The following is a 27411-nucleotide window of genomic DNA, read 5'->3' as shown; positions in this document are numbered from 1 at the left end:
TAAAACAGTTTTGAGGTGGTCAAGTTTTCCAAGTACTCTTACACACTTGACATTTATTGGGCTTCACACTCGTGATCTCTTGTCCTGAGTTTGATATAAACTGAGCTGGCACATTATAACTATTTAATTTGTTCTGCTTCTTATACTCATTTCAGTAAGAAGGCTTCATAGGATTTGTGTTGTGAAATGTATTTTTCTTGGTGACTAGAAAGCGTTCTAGGAGAATTCAAAAAATTTTTGTTTGAAATGTATCTTGTTTAACATAAGTGTGACTTTCTAATTGACAGTGTGTAGGTTGGAGTTGGTTGACAGCCTTTACATAGAGTTGAAGGAATTTGTGCTTGCACTAATTTTCACAGAGTTTTGTCATCTGACCTAAATTGCAAAGGTATAATAAAATAGCATCACAGAAGTGAGTTAACGATTACAACACAGCCCTCCTGTCAAGTTATAGTTCATTCTGTTAGCTATAGGGGCCATGCTTGCCATCTGTGTGACTACTAGTTTGCCTAAGGAATTGATTTCGGACTAGTGTTAGTATATCCAGAACTGCACCTGTTGACTTTTTCTTTTTTCTTGCAGCCAAACCCGCACGGAAACTGACGTTTATGTACCTTGCAAATGATGTCATCCAAAACAGCAAAAAGAAAGGGCCTGAATTTACCAGAGAGTTTGCGACGGTATTGGCAAAGGCCTTTGCCCACATATCAGTGTACGTCTAGGTTTCTGTGCTTTGGTGACTTGTTGTGCGGTGGTCTGGTTGTAAGGCTGAGTGGCAGCACTAGCCTGGTGGAGCCTCGGAAAGGAACAAACCCTGTACTCATGCTCAAAGGGGCACTGAGGACAACTCTATGAAATTTATTTCAGTAATAATTGATTTTGTGGCTATGTTAATGTTTTTTTGGTAATGAGAGATTCATTGATTTCTGAGAAAATTGGATTAAGAAAATGAAGCATTTTTTCTTACTGCATTGATCAGACACAATGTCATTGAAAATAACTTTTTGTCAGCGTCTCAAAGTAAATGGTGGTGCGGCCACAGCTCTGAGATTTGGTCCAATGTCTGAGGTTTGAGCCCGGGACTACCACCTGTCTGGGGCAGTCACTTAACCAACTGAGCTAACCAGAACAGCCACCAGATAGATGGTACACCGAGAGCAGCAAATTTACGAATAAAAGTCAAAATGGGAATGTGTTTGTCCAATGTGTAGGGGAATTGCCTAGACAGCTGTTGGTCCTGGGCTCGAACTTCAGATCAGGATGAATTTTTCTTTAGCTGAGTGAAATTTCTGAGGAAGCTGTATAGCTTTGCTTTGTGGCCATTTGGGTATGCTTGGATGGATGCTATTGAGTAATTACTCCCTTATGGCCTTTAAGATTAGAAAAAAAAAATAAAGTATTGACACTGTTGCACCTTGCTTGTGGAAATGGCTTGTATTTTTTTTTCCATCCATTTCTCGACTATAGGAACTATTTTAAGTGACAATAGCCTCTTTGTCTTTACAACTTGGTAGTCTACCAGTACAGGCCAACTTCAGTTTGTCCTCAATATCTTTAAGCAACCCAAAGGTTTTTGTAACAGTGGAAAGGGCCTGACAGGGCAGAAAAAGAAACAGCACAGTGTTGGCTTGCCCGTTCTTCATCTGCCTTAATTTGTACTGCTGTTACTGTGTCAAGAAAAAAAAAAAAGAGTTCAGTTCCTGCCCAAGAGTTGTCTCATTTAAAGAAATCTAATCTTGTACTACTGATTTTCCCCTTTTCTTGCTTACAACATATATTATTTGAGTTATTTTGATATATTATTACTGAGTTATTTTCAGAGCATATGATTATTTCAAGAAACTTGGATCCTTCTTTTATGTATCTACAGTTGCGGCTGAAATACTACAGAGCACTCTTTGGCACTATAAATGCTTTCATGGGTCATGTAGAGGAGATAGAAGTCTCTTCTTGTTATGTGCGAGTACTTCAGTGCCCAGCATGTGTATTAAAAACCGCTACCAATTTTTTGCTATTAGAAGGGAAAAGCATGATAACAGTTTGATCTCCAAACCATGCTCAGCACATAGCCATGTAATAACAGTGTCAATAGGCTTTTAGTTGCTGTTTTGCTGCAGGATGATTATAGTCTTGTTGTTACAGGCATTATTTCTTCTTTGTATGCCTCAGATTTGATCTACAATTTGATTGCAATTATAGCAGAAGTTGCTGAAGAAGTGCATTTCTACACTTCAATGCATTTCTGCATTACTGCCTGAATCTCAAATCAGAAAATTAGGCAAATTTTAATAACTGCTGGCCTCCTCAAAAAAGTTGTGCAGTTCTTACATTATCTGTTCATTTTTCATGCCGTATCACTGTTCTTTCACTTTTTTTTTAACTGAATGTTAAGATAATGATTTTTATTTCAAAAGCCATGAAATGTGCAGCTTTCCGGATTTTTAATAATTCCCAGTTCTGCTTACAGTTCATACTGCTGGAGTTAAGTGTTATTTAGTAGGCTGTTCTGTTGTGCATCGGGGTGGCAAGTGGCTGCAACAAATAGCTCTTATTTGCTTCGTATAATGTGAGCGATACTGCAAAGAGCAAACATTTTGTATAGACAGCTTTGGCATTCCCAAGAAACTAATTGCAATCATTACTCATGAAAAACTAATTGTAGAAGACCCTCAATATTGGTGCAGTAATTTAGTTACGTGCAATTAGTCATTAGAATCCACCCAAGCACAGCCATATGGCTTCAAAGGAAAGCTATATAAAACTTCTTAGCTGAAAATAAGTTCGCATTGCTGCGAGATTCAATCCTCGGATCATTGCCTGTGTTAGGCTGTCTCTTTACCGACTGAGCTAACCGGGAAGGCTAGCAGTCAGATTGTAGGGCGAGAGTGAATTGACCAAGAACTCTAGGTGGTAACAGTGTTGATTCAATGCTAGGGGAATCCCCATCAAAGCAGAATAGATTTGCAATAAAGGTGTTAATTACTTAAAAACTAATGGGCTCGCGACACTACCTGCAAATGCAGCCAGGACCTACTGTCTTTCTTGGAGTATTACACATTTGCACCATTCCAGACCCATAAATGCTCAGTAGGCAGAACAGAAAGTAAATGATTTCAAAACTTGCCCATAAAATGCTTTCTTGGGCATTCCCTCGCACAAGGCAGAAAGCCAGGCACACTTCATGATCGATGCGCATGCTCATTCCCTTTTGCCATTTCCACTCTGATTTGCCTAGGCGGTGCTATGCCGGGCAGTTGAAGCTTGCAAGGTATTAAAGACCTGTATCACTCTATTTTGGTGCTGTCGATGCAGTAGAATTGTGCAGCACTGTGTACATAAACTGGTAAAAGCAGTAATTAAAGCTCAGTTAACCTAGTCTTTTGGTATTTGGTTCTTAGGTGGTGAGGAAGGCGCGGTAACAAAGTTGTGCTGGTGCCTTGATAGGTTTGCTCCCCCGTCAAGCCAAGCAAGTTGGGGCATCAAACGTTGCTGTTCTGGCAGCATAGCACCTGTACGCTTCTATGGGATTAGTCCCAATATTGACTCCCCCTGTTGAAAGCAATATTACCTTTCATCATCATCAGCAGGACTACACACACTCCAGGACAAAGGCCTCTTCCATATTCCTCCAATTAACCCGATCCTGTGCTAGCTGAATCCACTTGCAAACTTCATAACCTCATCCCACCTAATTTTCTGCCGTCCCCTGCCTTATTTGCACAGATATAGAGTTTTTTTGCTTGAATCATCTGTTTTATAAAGAACCTTGCCTTATTGCATTATATATGGAACCAAACAACAAATCAAATGCACTGTATTTCTTTCTTCTCTTTTCATTTTTGGCTATTTTTTTAGATCACCCTCTAGGCTTGTAAGCTGTGCGTTTTGTTCATCAAGGCAAAGTGCGGCTGCTACTGCGCTAAGGGCTGCATGCATTAAGGAGTGAGAGGCCTCTCACGGAATAATGTAGTTTCTTTGTTCTCACTGTGTGGAATTAAGATGTTTTATGTTGTGTAAGATTAGAGGTCTTAATTTAATAAAAGAAAAAGTTCGACACGGTAATAGTTCATTTAGGTAATCTTGAAACAAAAAGTACTCATGCATGCATAGGTTGCTTCTTACCATTACTTTCATGGTTATGTATTGAGAAAATGCTGATGGCTTTTTGAAGATCAATTCGACTTAGTTGAGAGATCTCAGGGGTAAGAGATGTCACAAGTGCTAGCTGTTTTTTTCAATGCTGTGTGCCTAGCATGCAGTTACAAAGGTTGCAAATTGTTTCTGAAACAAAGAAACTATTAAAAACAAAGAAAATAAACACAATAGGATAAGTGATTCTTGCCTCTGTTTGATTGGTTTATGTTTCAGGATAAATAACCGACTGGCCCACAAGATATTGATTACAGATATATGCAGAATCACTTCAGCAGTTTGAGATGAAACTGACAATGAATTTTCTATAGGAATAGGCCTGGATGCTACAGGATCATATAGAAACGTGCTTCAGTGTTGTTTCTGTTATTGCAGATGTCGCTGTTCTTCACACTGTGTGCATTTATATCACTAGGGTATATGCATAGCATGTCGCTGAACTTTTACTGCATTACAGGAGGGATACAGACCAAAAAACTCATGCCGGCTTGCGTAGGATCCTCAGTGTGTGGAAAGAGCGAAGTGTATTTGATAGCCATCAGATATCTGACTTTGGCCAGTATCTCTCGGACAAGGTGGCTGAAACAGATGCTATGAAAGACTCAGGTCAGAACTCTGGTGTGTTACTTTCTACTTGTTTCAATTCCACATTCTTGTTCTGGTTACTCTGTTCTTATGCAGGAGTGTGCTGTGCATTGAGCTTGAAATTCTCACTTTTATTAATTTAACCTACTGATCCGTGCCATAACCACCAAGTGTGAATGGGTCACTATTGTGGCATATTCAGATTTGGGTGTGGAAATCCCCCTTACTTTAAAGCTGTGATAAAAGAAGTTAAGAAAAAACGTGTGTTGCATACTTTTGCTTGCCAAAATCAAGTTTATGCACTGTGTCCAGCGGTTTAAGCTTTAAGCTGAGATCATGTAGGCATTCAGTGTCTTCATGCACATGAATGCAAATGCAAGGCTGAAGACAATGTCAAGCTTGGCAGCACTATTGTATTTCAGATTTGCAAATGCCACTTGTAGAGCACCTGCTTTGCTAACCTTCACTTTGAAAGCTCACCTTCAAGAGGAAAAGTCCAGCAAAATTATAGCATGTGAATGGCAGATCAATGATAGTTTATTCAGCCATTTGAAAGTTTGCACTGGGCATCGTAGCTGTGAAGGGAAATGTAAAATGTGATTTCAATCTGATGGCTTCTCTTCTCTGTCTGTCTTGGCTTCTCTGTCTGCACCTGCATTATTTTATAAATGTACCTCGTTGCAGGTCTTCTGTCACTGTTTGGTTAAGGAGTTTTTGAGTTTGCAAGCAGTGTGCATGCAACATTGTGTAAAACTGTGTACAGCCTTTGTTGAAAATAATACCATCCAGAATGTTTGCTTCCGGGCCATGCAGTAGCACTTTGCAGCACTTTTGAAATTTGTTGGTGGTAGACGAGTGCTCAGACTTCCAAGGCATTTTCTGCAGTGCCGAACCACCTGCATGGCCCAGAAGCAAACCAGATGGCTGCATATTTTGGCAGAACTTGTGCCATCTTTTCCAAAAGGTTCCCAGGCCATCTAGCTTCTGTTGGGTTGTGTGGAAGAAGTTTAGTAGTACACCCCTGTTATTAAGAATACTTTGAAGAAGTTAGAAGGAAAGCACACCCCATGTCCTAAGTGCAAGCACACCCAGCCTAAGTGCTGCTTTTATAAGTACTCTCATAAGAGCAGTTGCCACTGTTCATCAGGATTGCCAATGTTTAGCCTTGCACTGTTTCATTTTTAGAACTTTGCATTCATTTGTGAGTTTATTATTATACCTGGTTTGACCCTTTACCATGGATATGACAAACACGTGACCTCGGTTATAGCAAAAATGCATGCATGACATGTAGCAGGTTGTTTCTGGCAGCTTACATGGTCAAGCAGATTCTTTGACGGTTTGTGCGATTTAGCGAGACGACATAATATGATAAAGTTGGGAGGAGCTGCCAACTCTGGTTGCTCATTTTTGAGGTTGGAAGGTGGAATAAGAATCGGCCTTCCAGTTCTCTTGGATGCCGAGTTAGGCATGCTACTCCTAGGCCATGCAGGCACATTCATATGTCTTGGTTAAAGCGAGGCTTTATATTTATATGGTAGCCTAGGCTACCATATTAAGCGAGGCTTTGCATAGTAGCTTAGGCTGTTGCGTCATACCCTTAAAGGCAGAGCTTAAGTGTCCTACGAATGAAGGTGCACGCCTACCACCACGGGGTGTCAGATATAACGAACACATAACCTCGGTTATAATGAAGATGCATGCATAACACATGATCTCGTATATAGTGACTGTGTAACCTCTCTTATAACAAGGTTAATGCATAGCACGTGACTTTGGATATAACGAACATGTAACCTTGGTTGTATTGATTGGCAAGTCAGCAGAGCTGGTAGAGCTGCACTTCACCACACAACTGCTGTGACTGTACTCATCTCTCAAATAATGAGTAGGCTTATTTTTTTTTATACTTGTGCAACACTGCATATTTTCTACTTCCCAACTGAATGCCATCCCCCCCCCCCCCCCTCTTCCCCCTTCAAAAAAAAAAAGTTTGAGTGAGCAGCTCAGCACTGCTGAACATGAATATCGAGCGTCATCGCTGTGTTGACGACTTGCAGCTGACACTCGCACGTTCAAGTAAAAAAATGGACGTGCTATGTTTACGTGCTATGCAATATGTCACTGCTACACTATTAGTGAGTGCTTGGCCTTCAGTCGTTTGTGCATTGATAAAGTGCAAATGCTCTGGTCGATACACAGAATAGCAAATGAAAGGAGACTCAACAATAATCACACTAGTAAATATGTCTACCCTGCTTTTGGAGCGCTGATTCTTTTGTTAACCACTGACCCTGCCTCAGTGGCTAGGGCGCACAACTGGAATCCTGAAGATGCAGATTCATTCCTGGCTGTGGCTGTGTTTCAATGGAGGTAAAAAATAAAGGGCCCATGTACTGTACGATGTCGGTGTGGTTTTAGCTCTTTTGGGACTATGAAGGAATGCAATTTTGAGGAGCCTAGGAAATATTAGTTTTCATGTAAGGGGCCCTTTTGTCTTCATTTTGGAGTTGTCAGAAGTAGTCTATTTTTTCATATGTATGGCTGTGATGAGGATATTATGAAGCAGGATGACATTGCTTTGGTGGAACAAAGAATATACAAATGTAGTGTTGGTGAAAATTGGGATTTGCTTTACACTTTGGTGGTTTTATATTATACCATCTGCATTTTTTATGCTAGGGTGGGGCAGTTGGACTCTGTTTGTACAGGGATCGTAACTTATTGTCCCAAAATGATATTTCCACCTTGCTTTTTGCTTGTCACATTGCATGGGTATCTTCTACTAGTCAAGAAAATGTCTTCCTGTGTTTCAGTGTTCAATAGTCGCAAGAGTCATGCTCCCATTTCTCATGAAGGCACGCCTCTTTGGAATGATCCTGAGCCTGTTGTGAAGCGGAAGAAGCCTTCAGATGGCACTGAGGGAACACCTGAGCGGACCGATGCCAAAAAGGATGCTGACAAGCCGGGAGAACCACCGGATGTAAGTGGTTCTGCCTTAATGAAGAAGTTTATATTGGGGGTCGGCTGGACTTCTTTGTTTTTATTTTTTTGAAAATTTGGCAGTCTGTTTTTTTAGTGTTTATTTCAGAATGCAGGTTGTGGTTTTTCTTTTTTTCTTTTGCCAAATGTTTTTTTCGACAAATGGATTATTGACTTTTTTTAGCGATGTAATGTGGCAGTCCTGTGTGATCAGAAGTTGCATAGAGTCTTTCTTGTTTTTGTCAGCATGAACATCCTGTTTACTAATAATGAACGTGCAGATGCCAGTACTTGGAGTAGAACTTGTATGTAGTCGGATTTGTGTTGTAAAAAAGTAGCTGAAGTTAATGAATAGTAGCCAGCTGACAAAAAGACAAGTACAAGTTTATTTTTGAAAGCTATGTTGACATTTTTATTGTTGTGTAGTAGGCTTGGGTTGAACGGTAGGATATAGCGTCATGTGTCCTGCATGTTGATGGCAGCGATGAAATCATTGCGATAGCCACAGGGTGATACTTTTCTGGGACATCCATGCACAGTTTCGAGTCACTGTCCTACGTGCACTTGATAAACAACACAAGTATGAACTGAATTCAGCAAGAACTAAAACAGGCTCTTCGTATCAAAAGCCAGGAAATGCTAATAAACATTTTTATTAGGTTAAAGTGTCAATAAATGCCATTGTATCATTTAACAGTCAAATTTGTCAAAATCATGCATTTCGGATCACAGGTTTTCCCAGATATGTTCTAGCCTGCATTTTTAAGAAGCATATAAACGGGGTTTTACTGAAATATGATGGAACTTCAGGGTATGCAACTTATCTTGCTGCAAAAAATACAAGTAGGGCATCAAAACACTGTAGCAAACACAAGACCATTGTTGCCAGCGATGCAAAAACAACCAACACTAGCTTTTTGCAAACTACATGAATGCTATACAGCACTCCGAAACAACGTAACTTATTTCGAAAGTGATTAAAGAGAGACAGGCTTCTTGGAACTTTTTTCTTTATTTCTAGACTAAAGGGAATAAGAATTCACAGCCTTAATCAGTTATTTACAAGATTCCAAATATGTAATCACTTTTCTGATATATAAGTTATACCCAGTCACACTAAGGAATTTAATGTCATTTGAATCAATGACATCTGATGTCATTATTCGGTGCTACACAAGAACATTTAATGTCATTAGGTTTGAATATCATTTGCCATCAAATGAGTTTGGGAAATTAATTCGCATTCGATTGAAAGCAAGCAATGCAAAAAAATATTCTGCACATGGCCAAAGTAGAAAATTATGCTTCTTAAATTTTGTTTTAAAAACTGTTAATTCAAGTGCAAAGCTATTTACGCTGCAGGCTCTCGTGGAATGCCATTACTCTTGGCCACAGCAGCAGCGCAGTCATGCCTGTGACTGTAGGTCATTTGGGTCCTGTGTTCCATGGTGGCCACTTCTCCGTGTGTGTTAATCACGGAAATATTTAAAGCTGTAACTGAGCACTTAAGGTAGGAGGGCACTTTTCAGGAAAAAAAAAAAAAATTGATATCAAACACAAAGAAGAATTTAGGGATCTATATGAAAGACAACCTTTTTTTTTTTTATTGTAATCAGAAAGTTGAAATACAAAAAAAAAAAAAAATTGTTTACTATTATTGTCAAAAAATGTGCTAAATATGCATCCTACGCCAGCAATCATCTCTTATATACCTCGCCAAAACAAAAATGTTTTTTTTTTTTGCAGTTATATGCATAAAGGTGGCAGCTATGCAGTAAACTAAAATAATTACGATACAGTAGAATCTCGATGATACGAATTCCAAGGGAGCACGCAAAATATTCGTATCATTTCGAATTCGTATGATCCAAAACAAGTCAACTTCCACATGGGAATGAATTGAAAATGAACCAAACTTTATTATGGCAAACTACTTGCGGCTGAAAAAGTCCGTAATGCTTGTCTGCACTTTTTTGCTGTTGATGTCGCGGACAAGCTCTGCCTGAAAAGCCTAAAACCGTGCCGCGGTTTCGTCGCTCACGCTGCCGGCACTTACGGTGCGGCGCAGAACGTCCAAAGTGTGAAGAGTATCTGCCGTTGACGGCGCCTGATCACACTCATCGTCAGCGTCACCATCGCTGTCAGGCTCATTTTCGCAATCATTCGCTTCGTTGACTAAGTCTTCAATAGACCTCAGCCCACAGGTCGCGATGTTGTCGTCCGCGGTAACGTAGTCCCGAGCCGAAGCTTCAGTTTCCAGATTGTCCCAGCCATCAATCGTGAGGTCTTCATCTGGCTCTTGACAATCTCCTGCCGAAGCCGCATCAAGTCCGATGGCAAATCCGCACTTTCTAAAACAGTTCGAGATTGTGTCTGAAGTTACATTATCCCACGACATGGCTAGAAAGTGCAACGCATCTAAGAGACTGATCCGCAAGTTTGCTTCTTTACGGTCAGTTTTCGCCAGCAGATGCCTCACTAGAAGTCCTTTGAAATGATGCTTCACATTTCTAATTATCCTAGCGTCCAGTGGCTGAAGATGGCTGGTAGTGTTCGCCGGCAGGAACCTGACTTTCACGTTGTTATTAAATGTCATTTCCTCTGGGTTGGCAGAGCACTGGTCCACGAAAAGCAAAATTTTCCGGTTTCTTGATGCCATTTTCCGATCAAGGCTTGTCAAGAACTCGCGGAAAAAATCTCCAGTCATCCACGCCTTTCGGTTACCTTTGTAAAAGACGGGCAACGCTCCGCCGATCGGAAACACCTCGGTTTCTTCGACTTACCGATGACTGTAAGCTGGAGTTTCTCGGATCCATCCGAGTTACAGCAAAAGAGTACTGTTACTCTCCTTGTTTTTCTGGCCGCCCTGGCATGCCTGGCCTTTTACGCACAAACTTCTTTCCGGTTGAAGGTTGAAAAAGGCCCGCCTCGTCGGCATTAAATATGTATCGTGGCGCGTACTCCGAAATCAGCGCCAGCAGCGTGTTCAGCCACTCATCTACAGCTGACTGGTCCACTTTCTTGCCTTCACCTGAGACAACCCGGTAGACAAGTCCGTGCCGCTCCTTAAACCGGTGCAGCCATCCCCCAGACGCTTGGAAATTTTCAATTCCAAGCGAAAGCGCGACGGTGTCGGCTTTTTCACGTAGCACCTTGCCATCCACGTTGACGCCGGCCGCTGTCACTTCGCGGAACCAAGTCAGCAGAACCTCTTCCAGCTTGATATGGGTCGCTGTTTTAGCCTGCTTCACATTCGCACCGAAGTGCTGCACACTCTTCAAGATGACATCTCGCTGCCCAACAATGGTGCAGAGCATCGACAGTGCCAAACCTAGCTCTTTTGCTAAGTCGACACGTTTCTTCTTAGGGTTTCCGTCAACCCACTTCAGCGCTTCAAGCTTTTCCTGAAAAGAAAGGGCTTTACGCTTCCGCGACATTTCAGCAGCAGCGAACGCTTGCGTCTTTCTGACGTTCGGGCAGTTCACGTCACAGCGAACGACAGAAAGAAGCAGCGAATGGAGAACTACTGCAGCGGCAGCCAAGAGGCCTCCTGGGAACAGCCGGCGAGACAACTTTTCGATAGACCAAGGAGCTGCCAGCGATTGAGTGATGTACACGACTGGGCACGTGCCTCGCCTTGGCCGGTTTGCGTCTGTTTGCTACAAAATGGAGCGTGGGGTGGGGTGGCTAGTGGGGTGAGGGGGGATGGAGAGGCAGCGGCCGCGGTGGGTACCCTCTCCCCCTGTGAGCTCTTGCGCTGAGCTGCTCGGTGGCTTTGTGCGTTTGTACAACATTCGTTCGTATCATTCGCGGCGGGGGGGTGGAGAGGAGTTAGCGGCGGCCGCGTCAGTTATGTTACCCTCTTGAGGCCAGCCGCGCCGGCCCGCTCGTATGCGCGACTGGTTTGCATGGTATTAACCGTGGCGGGTTCAGAAACTCTTTGTATCACCCCAAACCTTAACGTATTCTATACAATGTAGTCCGTTCAAAGCATTCTTAAAATTCATATCACCCCGAAATTTGTACCAGCCGTAATCATATCATCGAGATTCTACTGTAAATTTTAATGACATAATTACCAAAATCAGTGGCTTTCAATAATGATGTTTTTAGAACAAATGCATCATTAAAAGTTACCGTACAATTTTATTTTCTATGGTTCAATGCACAGCTCAATATATGAACAATAAGTGTGCAAAGTTTCATTAAAATATCTATTCGGGAAAAATGCTACAAATGTTCACATAAGCCGAAATGGCAGTAAACTGAGTTTCGAGAAAAAGAATAGAAAAGAGCTCACATAGGAAATCTTTCTAAAATCTGCAACATTTATAGCCAATGTCCTCTTTAGTCTTCTGTTTACTTCTTTTTGCCTGTGCATCTGCTCGCTTTTTTTTTCCCTCGCATTTCTTGCGGCGTCGATGCGATGGGAGGATTTCTTGATGCGCTGTTAGTCTCCTGTCAAACAAGCTTTCAATTAAGCTTTCACCTTTCCCACGTAGTTAAAGCGTGCAAACAACAATGTGAAGGCCTAGAGGTGGATGAGACTCTGAACAGGTAGTCTGCATTTTTTGCTACATCCAAGCAGCCAGATCCGGCTCCGGCGTTTCCACTAATCAGATGAGGTCGGAAACTACACTGAAAACAATGCAAACTCAGAAAATGGCCCCTTGCTGTCTAATCGCTTGCAGTGATCCTAACAAGGCAGGTTCTGCTGATGATGGCACTATGGAAATCAACTGTACCTTGATTTTGTACTATTGTGTATATTGTACTAATATCATGATTAGATTTGTTATGGTAGGTGATGGATAGTTTCAGAGCTCTGTCCACTGGGAATTATATGTGCTCACTAGACCTAGCAACACATCAGTTACTTTTTAGATCACCCTAGTCGGGCATCTAGATAAAGTTAACTGATCAATTATTTAATTACCTGCCTGGTGGTTAGTGCCAGTGACGACACAATGTTAGGTGGTGCTGTGAAGCAGTGCTAGGAATTTTCAAATGTGTTTGCTGAATTGCTCAGTATTTAACGAGAATAGTGATAGAGTTTGGGGGACACCTAAGCTTTGTGATTAAGGGTACGACACTGTAGTGTTAACGGCTCCCATCTGCGGCTCCCCTTGCAAATCCTTGCTCCCATACATACACTTTTTGCTACTCTCTTAATCACTAATCTTATAATTTGTGCCTCTGTTATCTCACACATACTCATCGGCATACACTCGTAAGCTGCCACATTATGTGAAAGGCCACCTGACATAGGTACAGTAGAACCCCGCTGATACGTCTTTCACGAGACCGTAAAAAGAAAATGTAATAGCCGGGAAATGTAAGAGCCGGGAAGAAGGACAAATTGAAAAATGACAGTAGTGGGCAAGTGAACGCATGTTTATTACCATGCTAACGCTTAAAGAAGTCGTGCAGCGTTGTCTGTCGCATTTTCTCGCGTCCCATGAGCACAACTCATTTTTCCAATGCTTGCAGTGCCGTGTGGCTCTCGCGGTCGTCGCAAACATACCTTCTGAGAAGGTCTAATGCCGCTACAGCCGAAGTGAAGGTGGGTTCAGGCAGCGGCTCAACCTCCTCCTCATTGCATTTTAGGAAACAGCGCAAAGAAGACAAGGACAAAAAAGAAGGATACACACACATCCTTGTTTTCTTTGCGCTACGTTTTCTAAAATGCGAATGCACCAACTCGCCCAATTCAGCATTCTTGTGCAGTTCCTCCTCTTCGTCGCCACTGTTGTGCGCGTCGACACACTCGGCCATGATCTGGTCAATGGTCATCGTCTCGGAGGTGACAACGGCTTCGTCTACAGAAACATAATCGCTGTACACGATCTTGTAGGCGCCAACTGCTTCCATGGCCGTGCCGAGTTCGCAGTCCTCGGTGCTTACAGGTTCTGCTGTGCAGTCTGCGTCGCCGAAACACTTCTCAAAACAAATTTTGACCGTTGCAACAGTGACAGCGCTCCATACCGTAGCCAAATAGTGCATGGCATCAAGAACTGTAATGCCAGTCAGCTGCTGCCCGCGATCCACTACTGAGGCCAGGGATCGCTTCACTATGCACTTTCTGTAAAAATGCTTGACATTTTTTATGATGCCAGTATCCAAGTGTTGAAGGTGGCTTGTTGCGTTGGCCAGAAGGTACACCACCTTGACGTTCCGCAGCGACGTAGTGTCCTTAGGGTGCGCGGAGCAGTTGTCTAAAAAAAGAATAACCTTTCTTCCCTGACTGCCCATTTTCGAGTCCATGTAGGACAAGAACTCCTCAAAAATTGCGCACGTCATCCAGTCTTTGCTGCTGTTCTTGTAGTGGATGTTTTTCAGGCACCGTGGGCTTCGAACTTTTCCAATGACCCATGGCTTCATCATCTAGGAGCCATCCGAGTTGCAACACAACATGGTGAGGCGTTCTTTGCTGCTTTTCCCGCCGTGGCAAGCCTCGCCTTTAAAGCTCAGCGTCTTTGATGGCTGTACCGTATAAAAGAGGCCCGCTTCATCGTCATTGAAAATATCCCTGGGTTCGTAGCCCTCGATAATGCCCGCCATGAGCTCTTTCCAGTTGTTTACGGTAGCAGTGTCCACGCTTGCAGCCTCCCCCGTTCACGGTTCAATAGCAAATTTCGTGCCTTCTCTTAAAGCGGTCGATCCAACCGTTTGATGACTGAAATCGTTGATCCCAAGCTTGTCTGCTATCTCTAGCCGTTTTTCGCGCAAAATGGTGCCATCATAATTCACATCTGCAGCTCTGGCTTGCTTGAACCTTGTGTAAACAGCCTCATTAAGCTGCACGTGCCCCGCACTGCGGGCTTGCTTGCTTTTAATGTCGAATGACCGGGCATTTTCTTCGATCTCGTTTCTTTTCAAAACAATGGAGTTCAAAGTGGATGGCGCGAGTCTGAGATCTTTTGCGATGCACAGCCGCTTCCACGTCGGGTTTGCATCCACGGTGCGAAGAATGTTCAGCTTTTCCTCCAAGGAGAGCGCTTTGCGCTTTCTTGATTCTATCACTGTAACAAGTTCCCGCACTGCGGCGGAACAAGGCAGCCGCTAACCCACAGCGATTTACGTTGCAGCGTGAAAGGGTCAGCACGGCGTCAGGTGGGCGATTGAGCGTGCTGGACACGTGTGCACACCAACCACGGTACGAATTCACTTCTTGCGTATCTCACAGCAGGAAAATACATGCGAAATGATTTCTAGCCGGAGGCGCGAAACGATGCAATGATATGCGGAAGGAGTCCGAAGCACGAAGTCAGCCGCGCAAGCACCAACCACACAAAGGAAGCAGCATGGGAGAATGAAAAATGGCACAATGATAGGTAAAAAAGATGCAAAAAAAAAAAGGCGCGACTGCTGCTGATGATGACAACGCCGCCTGCCCGAGCGCCGCGAGTGCCTTCTGTGGACACGCCAGCAACGACAGGCCAAGCCAAGCCAAGTCAGGCCAAGTCAACTGGCCTTAAAAGTAAACATTGCCGTCGCTGCTTATTACTCGGGCCTGCCAGTTCGCGACGTATGATGCGGGAACGTGCCCGAAGTTACGACGTAACAGCGGGGTTTAGAACACTATGTGAGTCATGCCGGGACTCGATCATAAGAACGCAGCAGCAGGGAAAACGCAGCACCCGAGAACGCAACAGCGGGGTTCTACTGTAATAAGGCCCCGATTTAACCGAGCCGTACAGACATGCCTAACGGTCTAAGAGTGACGTGTCTGACTCTGGACCCAAGGGTCTCAAGGCGTGCGATTCCCATTTCACGCTCCCATCTCGAAAGAGCTGCCAACTGTCATGTCATGTCACCTGATCACATGATGTCGCACAGCCTTCCGACCAATCAGCGCCTAGCCATGTCACCTGCAAACTTTCGCCTACCAGAGACATGCTTGCGTTTTGTCGCTCACAATGGTGGTGCCGCATTTCCTGGAAGATGGAGCCTTGAATGTTGTTGTGTTAAAATGGTGTGTTTGATACAAACCATATTTTTTTCTAACCGGGTTTGTTATAACCAGTTGCGATGGTATTAGCAGCAAGTACTTATTGCGGCTGGAAACTCTTGTGAAGGCGACTAGACGACTTGCATGTTGCCTAGTAACATGTGGCAGACAGAATGGGGATGCGATGGAAGTGTTGTCGCCCACTGTGCTAACCCTGGTGAGGAGGGGTTTTCCTTATGGATTGAGAAAATGCATTGAGAGGCCACGCGGAGTCTGCGACTCCAGCAGTCTGCACATCGGTTTAGGGGGCAAAGGCAAGCACGTTAAATAGGCAGTGTGAGCCGGCATGTGCTTTTGCATGTCCACAATGGCAGCCCCCAAAGACCGGATTAGGACCCTGAGTCTTAACCCTTTCACTGTCACGAACGTACCGGTACATTTTCACGCTTCCCGCCCACAGTGTCACCGCCGTACCGGTACGTTTTCTATGCTGCATTCAAAACTTCGTGCGCTTGGACAGGCTGCGTCATCTGTAATATCTTTCTGCAAGTTCGTATTTTTGCCCCGCGTTGTGGTGGCACATATATACTGAAGAGTATAAAGCGACCGGGCCCACCCACGCCACCTTCTTTGCTGGGGGGCGCAGTTGTTCGGCACGCGCTACTCTATCGTGCTAAGCAATCATACAGCGCGTGCGTTTTGCGGCGCATAAGTGCGGTTATGGGTTCAAGGTTGTTCTGCCATCTTCCGCAGGTTTGCAGGTTTTTATTTTTATTCTGTTGGCGTGCCTACTACGATGCGTCACTTTCAGGTGCTTGTGACACGATTCGATCGGTGCTTTCGCTCTCTCTTGCCACGCCCTTGCTTGCGGCTAGCAGTAGGAAAGGAAGTAGTTTTAGCCTCTTTCCATCTCCCTCTTTCATCTTGATTTCACAACGTGCCATTTCTCTCCGTTGTGCGGGTCACTGAAAGTGCGCCCTCTGACCGCACAGGTCGAAGGTCCTGTGCGGGAGTTAAGGTCCTGTGTATAGGGAGTTAATAGGGGGCCCCAAGGCTTGGGGCACCCAAGAAAAGCATGCTCCGACGTAGTGAATGAGCCGACTGGCGAGATTTAGGTAGGGGTTTTATCGACGCAGCGGAGCTGGGCTCGTGTTCATCGATTTTAATGCCCTCAAAAAAGCATACTAGTGTATAAATACTAACAGCGCTATTTTATTCAACACAAAGTGTTATTACTGCAGAAAACTAATTTTAATGTACCAGTGATATAAACTGTTTTCTTCTGACAAGACGAAGTCGGGCAATCTTGGCCAATCCAGACTGAGCCGGGAAACCTCATTTGAACCTTATGTGCCTTTTGACGTCTGGTCTCCATGGCAACCAAACAAGGCAAACTCACTAAGCCTAGCAGCTCGGTAAATTCGGAAGGAGTCAGAAAAAATGGGAATGTTTTATTGCTAAACTGTGGTGGTGCGGGCACTTTCAGACATAGCGCAAGTTTCATACGCCTTTCGTTTGATGTGAACGCATGACACCATGCAGCGGTAACGACTGATCGGTACTGAGGCGAGCGACTGCCACTTTGCTGGATGCCGCCATGTTGCTGTAACTCAAGCAACCCAAGGCAGCTTGGGGCGAATGCTATTTTGCGAAAAATATGGTTTGCCCGAAGTGGTAATCCAAGACCCCAGACATGCCTTACATTCTGCACATGCATGTTTCGACGCCCCAAGCTCCTTGGGGCTCCCACCGCTTGGGGCCTCCTATTCTAAATCTCTAACTTTGCAAACTAGCAAATTTTTTTGACCTGCTGTGGTGGTGCAGTTGTTAGGGCGCTCGACTGCTATGTCCAAGGATGCTGGATCGAATCCTGGCTTTGGCGGTCACTTTTTGATGAAGGTTAAAAGCAAGGCGCCGGTGTGCTCTGCAATGTCAGTGCAGATTAAAGAACCCCAAGTGGTCAAAATTTCTGGAGCCCTCCACTACGCCGTCTCTAAATGAAGCCAACCACGTTTATGTTTCTTTTTGTATGTATGAAATGCTTCAGTTCAAAAATAAGTTCTTGGGAACTGCCTTGTATGTGCCCATGTTCTTTCATTTGTTACTTTTTTACGGGTCAGTTTTCAGGCTTTTCTGCACATCCCCCTTTGCATGGGACCTTTCTTTTATTCTTTTTTCCTTTTTGAACAGTTGGAGTTTCTTTTGCTAATCAGTGTTGATATTTTCTGTGATTTGTGCTTGTCTGCACATTGTTGAGTTTGTGTTCACTTTCCTTAAGAGTTTTTCTTTACGGCTTATGAATTTCATTCAAATCGCATTCCAGTCTAGTTGAAATACTATAATCAAAAGTTTATTGCTAGTGGTTGGGTTCTTATGTTGCGGGCATTGTTAAACTGCCTTTTGAGGTTCACTAGGCAGTTTATCAGCTTCTTGTGAATCGGTAGTCTGGGCTTATGGTATGTATTTATGTATTAAAAATCAGAAGCCAAGGTGTCAGTAGTGACCTTTGCTGTTGCCTGAAAATTAACATTCCCACTTTAACTTGATATGAAATGGGGTCTCTCTTGCTTACACTATCTGAGTGTTTCTACGTAAAATCAAACAAAGCATGGTTGGTCGACCTTTATATTTATTTCAAAATTTAATATTTTGTTGCCTGATGACCGGAGAGAAGAGATCTGTAATTGGTTTTGCTGCCAAAAATTTTTTCGAGGCACAGGGGATTCATAATGACTAAGAGTTGGAGTGCCACGCTTATCTTCTTTGCTTATTTGGCTAACTTTGGTTATGAATTACACAAAATATATTAAAGTTAAGTAGCTGAAAATTGTCTGGCTAAATCATTAGTACCAAAAAAGGAAAACGTTGACCAAAGGTTTGGGTCAAAAGATGTGGACGTTTTGACTTAAATAAGCCTTGTTCACAGTTATTAAAGGTTGGACATACGATTGACATAACTGAAGTCTAAGGTTTGACAAAATCTCGTCTGGTCGCGGAGCAACTATTAGTACCAAAAAAGGATTTTGAAAGCTGAAGTAGAGGAGAATAGGTGGAAAAAGTTTAAAAAATATCAGAAATGTCTTTATTTTTAAATTTTCCTCAGAAATTTTTATTGTTTGCTGTTTTCCTGAAATTAGTGCGATCGTATCTCTGTATTGAAACATATAAATATGATTTTTAGCTGTTTGATAGAAAAGTATGCTGAGAACATAGTGTGGAATTATTGCTGCTCTACTAAAAACCTTTTTGAGATGAAGGCGTGCTAAGTAGGTAATATTTCGTTTCCTGGGCCACTTTTGATAAATTTTATAAAAACATCAGCACTACCCAGTAAAGCAAAAATGAACTGAATACAAATAAAAACATGCAAATATTTAGTCAGACAATTTTCACCTGCCTAACTTTAGTATATTTTGTGTAATTCTTAACCGAAGTTGGCCAAAGCAGCAAAGAAGATAAGCGCGGCACTGCACCTCTTTGTCATTATGTATTTGTTGTGCCTCCAAAAAATTTTTGGCAGCAAAACTAATTGCAGATCTTTTTCCCAGTCATAAGGCAACAACATATAAAATATTGAAATAAATATAAAAGGTCGACTGACCATGCTTTGTTTGATCTTACGTGGAAACATCCACTTGCATGAGCCTCTTGTGATAGTAATTTTTTGCTTTTTTCACTTTTTTTTTTTTTTGGCAGCCAGCGGTCCTCATCAAGGCACTAGCAGACCTCGAGAACACGGCCTCTTCTGATGCAGTTGTTCGAGAACGCATAGCTAGCCTTCCACCAGAGGTCTCAGATGCTTCTTTGCTGGAGAAAATTCAAGGTGAGCTGACCGGGAACGCTCAAGGGACACTTTCACGGTTTGAAAGGCCATTCATTAAATAGACTCAGTGTCTGCAATGATTGGATTGTTCAAGGTAGTGGAATGAAGCCCTGTCTACAGCAGCTGCATTTGAATGAATAGAATACACGAAAACTTCTGTCTTATTTGTGATGGCAGATATGCCAAATGACCGAACGTAATCCAATTCAAAGGCCTCCACTGTGGTTATTCTTTCTCTGGCCTCGTACCTTCACTTATCCTTTTTCCTTTCTCTCTTGGGAGGATTCATAAGGTGATTTCGTGATGGCGTAGATGGACAAAAATTGCGATAGAGGTATGCATAAAAGAAAGTATGTTTAACAAGTAAACTAACTAGCAATAAATAAACAAGTAAATACCTAACTAACTAGCCATTAATGAGCTGGCCTCAGCAGAGTTATGTTATGTAGAATTCTGCCCCGCCGGGGGGGTGCAGTGGTAAGACGCCCGACTACTGTGCCGGAGTACCCGGGTTCGAACCCGACCTCGGCGGCTGCGTTTCGATGAAGGCGAAACGAAGAGGCGTCCGTGTGCTGTGCGATGTCAGCGCACGTTAAAGATCCCCAGGTGGTCAAAATTACTTCGTAGCCCTCCAATACGGTTCCTCTTTCTCTCTTTCCACTTTCACTCCCACCTTCCTCCCTTCCCTTACGGTGTGGTTGAGGTGTCCACAGAAAACAAGTGAGACAGTTACCGTGCCTTTCCCTTCCTATAAATAAATAAATCAGTTTATGTAGAATTCCCCACTTTGGAGGACGTTTGGGGGAGCCCTCACTACCTGTACTCGTTAAATCCGCCATTAGAGCAGCAAGCTCATTTGGCAGGTACTCTTAAGGACACAATGGCAGTTTATTGGCATCTTTCAAGAGGAAGCTATACAAGGTACTTTTTTTTTTAACCCTTTGAATATTTGTGTTGTACGGGTACTGTGACCGAATTCCGCCCTGCTAGTTTTTGCTGCACATGGGCTGTGCTAAGTACGCGTTTGAAATATCACACCCTTCCATAGAGACATGCTTACCAGGAGGTGCTGCCATCTTCTAAAATGTACAAGAAGTATTAAAAATTGTCTATGCTGTCATCTTGCAGAGAAAAACAAACTGATCGTGACCGTCATATTGCGCTGTGTTTTGCGGTGGTGCACCCTCGTGGTTTTGGTTTCTCCGCAGATCGCAACAGGCGCGCGCAGTTTGATCACTATCTTAGTTGGGACGCTAGCGAAGGTTTGTGAATACCTTCTAGAACTTACAAGAAGTGTTACAAGTTTGTTTACGCTACCATCTTGCAGCAAAAAAAAAAAAAAAAAAAAAAAAAAAAAAATCTGATTGTTCCAACAGTACACGTGCTTTGCGGCGACTCGTTTTCGCAGTTTAGTTTTCTCCGCGGGATCACAACGGAAATGCGAAAATTGATCTCTATCTTTGTATGGACGCTGGTGAAGGTCCTTGAGGGCCGATTTTTATCTTTGTTGGTGCTGTCTTAGCTTATCGACGCTCATGGGATGTCATTGCGTTCCCATTTAGTTCCATTGATGCTATGACTGTAATACTCTCCATATATATTTTTCGCCCATTTTTGTGGATTTTTACAATTTGGTTTGCTTAAAATCTGCAATAAAATGACACTGGAGGGAAATTTTTTTGAAAAGGTTCAACATTCAAAGGGTTAACTTTTACACATTTGTATTCCAAAAAAAGAGATACCTCTGTGCAGTCTCTTCAGGCCAGCTGTACAGTAAAGCAGACATGTATATAATGGAGTTTAATGACAATACAGTTAACTAAATTTAACTAGCCCACTTTTTATTTTATTTTGAGGGCCAGTATATAGTCAAATTGAAGGCTGTCAAACGTCAAAGGTGAGTCCCCTTTAAAATGTTCTTAATCTTAAAAATGTGGCTGGAATTATCAAGCACTGAAAGTATGCGCCTGAAGCTTTTCGATTTGACTTTCAGACGTTGCACATTTATTAAATGACATTGCTTGCATTTTTCCTGCATCAAATGCAGACAGCATTTGTGTATTTTATGATGTAAAAAAAAGAAAAAAAGTCAACATGATTTTTGCAGCTATACCACAGGCAGGGGTGCCATTTTATAAATGTGCAGTGAATGGAAGCTTACTCATTTGAGCTTTCAGATCTGCATCTTTCATGTTCTATATTTCAAACCACAGTGCAGAATAATAAGAAAATGTAGAAAGGGGGACTCTCCTTTGATGCTGGTGGCCTTCAGTTTACAATTATATTTCTCCTTGAAATAAAAGGTTGGTTAGTTAATTTTATTGAATTAATTGCCTACTGATTGATCTTCATTACAGATATTATGTTCGCCTTGCTGTACTATCCATCCACATAGACAGTTTTGAGGTACAGTATTTCTTTGCCAGGTTTTAATGCAGAAATTTGTAAACAATAAAAATAAAAAAAGTTTATATAATGGCTGTACCTCATCATACTTACCTCTAGGGCAGAAGCATGGAGGCTAAACGGGAGGTTTTTAACGACAATGCAGCTAGTTGTGGAAGGTATAGTGTTGGTGTAGTGTTAAGTGGTAGCATGAGAGCTGAGTGGATCAGGGAACAAACGCAAGTTTGTGATGTGATGTTCTAGTCGAAATTGAAAAGAAGAAAACAGCATGGGTAGGGCAGGTAACATAAAGATAAGTTAACCGATGGCCACTAAGGGTAACTGACTGGATTCCAACAGAAGACAAGCGTGCCAGGGGACAGCAGAAAGTTGGGTAGGCGAATGTATTTAGGAATTTTGGGGGATTAGGTGGCTGCAGCTGGCCTAGTGCTGGATAAATTGGATGGCTATGGAAGAGGCCTTTGTCCTCCAGTGGGCGTAGTCAGACTGATTGATGGTGATGATACTGTAAATCAAAGTACACTCAGTGAAGGTAGTGCATTCCTGCGACAAAACTTTTTGTCTTCATCTTTTTTTCTGTTTTCAGTTAATTATAATATTTTTTATGGTCAAGTGACTTCTAATTAAGTGTTTTACTATAAATGCTTTACTTTCTTGTCTCACATACCTAAAATGTGTTGCTGTATCTTTCAAAAACCAATACAGTAAATGTTTGTTAATTCGAAAATAAAGGGGCCAGGAAGAAAGGTTCTAATTATTGATGACCTTGAAATAACTGGCAACGACCACTTGTATCATACTAAATTTATTGGATTTAAGGCTGTTCAATGCTCTCCTGTATTTAAGATGTAAACAGCATGACAGTGGCTGTTTTGTGTGTGAAAGCACTACTCCACATGGTCAACCTTGATCATGAAAGTTGTGCGATGCCTGACCTTGAGGGTGTCTTGGGCAAAACTTAGCTTAGCAACAGTCTGCCCATAGACAAGCCAGGTTCACTTTGGTAGACATTGATAACCTTTGACCATTGGTTTTACTTGAGAATGGACCTTTGACTTACATCTTTAATGTGGATTTACCGGCTGAACCAGGGTTAAAGGGGTGATGACAGGGTCGATCGATGTATTGCCGTTTTATACTTCTATGAATAATATACAGGTCTGTCTACTCACAAAGTTTTAGTGCCTAGCGCAGCGCATATTACAAAAAAACAAGATAGAAATCGGAATCGGAAGCTCCGAGAGCGATCGCCATTTTGGAATGCTCGTTTGACGTTACTGAGGATACGCTGCGGAACATTGTCTGCAATGCAGGCTTCAATATCAAAGGACACATTTTTTTTTTTTGGATGATCGACACAGTGGTCGTCCCTCATGCAGAAGTGCTTGATGAAGACCTTACCGCACAAAAGTGATATAGAGTAAGGCATGCTTTCTTTAGCATGAGGCACGGTCACAGTCAGTGGGCTTCACGGTTATAGGTTCTTTATCTTATCGACGCACTGATCTGTTGCATATTACATAGGCAACGACGCAAGCTGGGCCAACGGTCGCCTATCGTCATAGTGTGAAATTCTGCGGCCCCGCGACGCCGATGAAACTGATTAGCGGACGGTCGTTCGATCTGTTTTGGTCGGGTTGGAGGCCAAGCGACAACTTGACATCCGATGAGTGAATGGCTTGAACAGCTCCGCTTGTCTGTAGCTTAACCGTGTTAGAAAGAAGGAAAACAAGAAGCTATACTTTATATGTTCTCCCTTGTCATCAGCAATGACCTTGGCCAGAAATATTAGTTGTTCAGCGACGAGTAGGCCTAAAGCGAGTATGCGAGGCACGAGTCTAGAGAGAGAGTTTCAGTGATTACGGAGCGCGCATTCACAAGCTTTAGCGGTTGCATGTGGCCATTGGGTGTATTCTGGCAGTAGCGACCCCAAATCGATGATTGCTTACATCACAAAGCGAGTGCACATTGAGCAGGAAGCGTCAATATGTGACCCTGTCTAGCGAGCACAGCTGGCAGCTGTTGATGCCGCTTGTGTGTATACCCGGCGCAGGCAGGGGACGTAGCATATCCACGGTGCTTGCAGCGCAGTTGTAGTTTGTGAACAAATAAAGGTGCAACTGGTGTGAGAAGAAGTGGATAGTTTTGGTATTGCTAGCTCAGCTTCCATTTTATGCCTTGTGAACGAGCAGAATACATTCTGTCATTGCAAAGGCTATGTAAACAAACACACTGGGGGCGCAGTCGTAATTCGCGAATCGGTGCATTTCTGCGGGAGTTTAGAGTTCTTATACTAAATACTAAATGGTGTATGCTTATGTTGAAGCACTCGCGAGTTAATGCTCGAGAGTCTGTCGCATTCGCGTGCGCGGCTGTGGGGAAGGCGAGACGGAGATGGCAATGATTGGGAGGCTCTTGTTCGGTGCGGGCATGCAGTGAAGCGCGTTCGAATCGCGTTGGGTTTTATGATGACGGGAATGAAGTGGCGGCAGCGGCACATGCTTTCGTGCGCTGGCCTCGGCCAGACTGAACATAGCTAGTTTTGCAAAAATGAAATAATTAAGTCTGACTAGCACGCGCACATAACAGCAAGTCAAGAGGTACCGCTTCGTTCAAAAGTTTTGTCTGCTCCTCTAATGTCGCAAGGTATGCTTGCCTAAGATTTACTCTTAGTTTTTGGACCAAAAGAGCGACAGCAATAGTTCAGCGATCAGGAACATAACGTTAACCCCTCCCACTTTCGCGGCGCATGTACGTGGCGGAAGGAAACACTGGACAAGTGGCTTTTTATATGCAGGAGCGCTTGTTGCTAAAGCAAGCTAACTCATAACATAAGAATAATATGCCTCTGATTGTATGCTTAAATTATACAGCATGAGCCCGTCGATTTCAGCCTCCTCGGCAATCTCTAGACGAAGCTGAAAACAAGCCTGAGGATCGCTAAGGTTGTATATTATAGTGAAGGCTTTTAAAAGAAAAGAGAATGTGTGAATAAAATATTTTTTCTGAAAAAAAAAAAAAAAGAAAAAAAAAACTGTGACCACCAACCATGGCATGCATGCAAGAGTGCAGCTGACGCCGCGAATAGCAGACGACATGGGGATGATATCGTTGTGATGTCAGTGGCCGATGGTTGCCAAACCAGAAAGCTGATTCCGATATTAATAATAAAAATTAATTTTAAAACTATCTACTGCATCGAATGAGCTCGAATTTCGAGGATTTATAATTTAACGTGTGAGGAGTGAAATGCAATAATTGGTTTACGCTCAGATGTTTGCTGTCATGACCTCTTTAGGCCATGTTCACATTTTTTCTTTTCTCCCTCAAAGCTTTTTTACATCCCCGCTGTTGGGAGTACTAAAGCAAAACAGCTGACTGCTGCTTCCATAAACACCTGTGCATTCTTTTTCTTTTTTTTTGTGCAGCTCTGGAACAATGACTAGCACATGTTGCAACTAGCAGTTCTGTGCTAAATATTATACAGATTTGAATGCAGGTAACTAGTCCTGTACTTGTGCGACATTTTGGTAGTGCACAGTCTTTGACCAGAAATCGCCTCACTGGGCAAGATGGTGGGTCCCCTTTAGGGGCATATTACAGTGCTGTCCACTTATAACGATATTGAAAAAACCGGAAAATCTGATCGTTATAACCGATTATCGTTATATCTAGACCGGCAAAAAAAAGGAAAAATGAAAAAAAAAGCACACACCCACATATTTTCCCGTGCATGTAGGCTTGCCTACTTACTAGCAGCGAGTAAATCGGGTTGAACAACGCTAATCAGCATAAAGAGCACTAAAGACTTTATTACAGGGTATATCAATAGACAAAATAACCCAAACATAGCAAACATACTAGAAGTCGGAAATTCACGCTTGCTTGAGCAGCAGCTGAAGCTTGACAATCGCTGTGAGCATCGCTTCCAGTAGCGCGTACGCTGGTGGCAGTCCTTGTTCCGCTCACGAAACCGATTAGCGACTGGATGAACTGCAGGGCATTCCCAGCCTTGATGATCGTTAAAATCGTAGAGCGTGAATGCCCGCATTTTTTCACGAGGTTTCCAACCTTGAAACCCTGCCAGAAATCCCGATTAATCTGCTCTTTCATATCAAGAGCTGTCATGCATTCTATGTGGGCAGCACCATCTTGCACGGACGTACAATCTTCGATGACGATACGGCCACACCCTTTGCGCGGTGACAAACAGCGATTGCGATAATGATAGTGCTCATTTCCTAATCGTGTGCAATGTCGCTCGTGGATTTCCAGTTTTCATGTCATTCTCTTCTTAGTATTTTATTTTTATAAAACAAATTTTCGTGGTAAACATCTACCGGGCGGCGATAAAACTATCATTGTATCCGATTTACTGCCGATAATCGATAGTTATAACTGGTTTACTTTTACACTGGACCAATGGGAAAATTAATAAATCTCGAGAATGTCGTTATATGTCGTTATATGTCGTTATATGCGATATGTCGTTATATCTGGTATCGTTATAAATGGACTGCACTGTACTCTGGCCTCCAACCTTCAGTCCCTCCTCATGGGAGGATCCACATGATGATTCCTGACGGCCTAAATGGGCAGACATTGCAGTAGGCTTGAAAATTGGGAATATGCATAAAAGCAAAAGTATGTTAAACAGGTAACTAACTACAGTAAAAGCTCAATTCAAACTCGAAGGGGCTGAGAAAATTGTCCGAATTAAGCGGAGTTCGAATTAACAGTCGGGCACTGGAATGAGCGCCATCATGGCCTACCGTGCTGGCCGAGCCCACATGTTGACTCATTACCATGAGTAAAGAGGGCTAGGCGCTACTGCACGTTTACGGAGGGCGATTCCGATAATTTTTGCAATTGAGCCGTAACGGCGAATGAACGGGACTAATCGGTCAGTCATGCGCCGCAAACAAGAACCGGAAAGCATTCGTGTGAGTAGCGAGCTTCAAAACATGTTTATTTACACGGAAAAATAATCGGTAATGTGCGTTTGCTTGCGTTTCTTGTGCCGCGACTCCACAAGCATAAACTGCAGCTTGCCCAAGAGGCAAGAGGCGCAGGATCCGAATTCTCATCGGCGGAGAAGTATCGTGCAGCGAGATCGAGCGCCGACGCTACTTCACATGCACTAGGGGGTGGCACCGGATCGTCGCCTTTGTCGGACTCTTCATCTCTTTCAGCCGTGTTCGCCACCCGTGAGCCCTGTGGAGCACATGCAGCCGCGATTATATCCTCATCACTCAAGGGCCCAGACGTCTCCACACTGTTGTCAACGTCAACGTAGGCTTCAAAGGCGACACCCTCCGACAAAGCCGTGTAGCCACGGTCGAGCACAACGGAGTCATCATCAGACGAAGCCTCCGCTACCTCCGCGCTGCATGCTTCTGGGGCGTCACCGAAGCCACACTTGCGGAAACAATTTTTGATAGTTTCCGGCTTGACGGTATTCCACGATGATGCCAGCATGTGGACAGCTCCAAGCAAATCGATGTCGTACGAC

At 43.2% G+C, this 27411-nt stretch overlaps 1 protein-coding gene across 6 annotated transcripts in view; it reads left to right on the top strand.

Moving 5' to 3' along the window:
- Window positions 1-27411, top strand: part of LOC146203228 (regulation of nuclear pre-mRNA domain-containing protein 1B) — a 53747-nt gene that overhangs the window by 5799 nt on the left and 20537 nt on the right. For 3 of the 6 annotated variants that reach the window (XM_084588583.1, XM_084588587.1, XM_084588588.1), the window contains exons 3-6: window positions 583-712; window positions 4610-4770; window positions 7554-7720; window positions 19367-19493. In XM_084588583.1, the coding sequence (XP_084444709.1) occupies window positions 583-712; window positions 4610-4770; window positions 7554-7720; window positions 19367-19493 (585 nt within the window). The remainder of the gene's footprint in view (window positions 1-582; window positions 713-4609; window positions 4771-7553; window positions 7721-19366; window positions 19494-27411) is intronic. The other 3 variants (XM_084588586.1, XM_084588584.1, XM_084588585.1) reach the window with 3 other exon arrangements.

Source organism: Amblyomma maculatum, chromosome 1 (assembly GCF_055883805.1).
Source record: "Amblyomma maculatum isolate TAMU_Amacu chromosome 1, ASM5588380v1, whole genome shotgun sequence".
Classification (NCBI taxonomy): Eukaryota; Metazoa; Arthropoda; class Arachnida; order Ixodida; family Ixodidae; genus Amblyomma; species Amblyomma maculatum.
The sequence above is the reverse complement of the archived record's forward strand: the minus strand, read 5'-3'. Positions and strand labels throughout refer to the sequence as shown.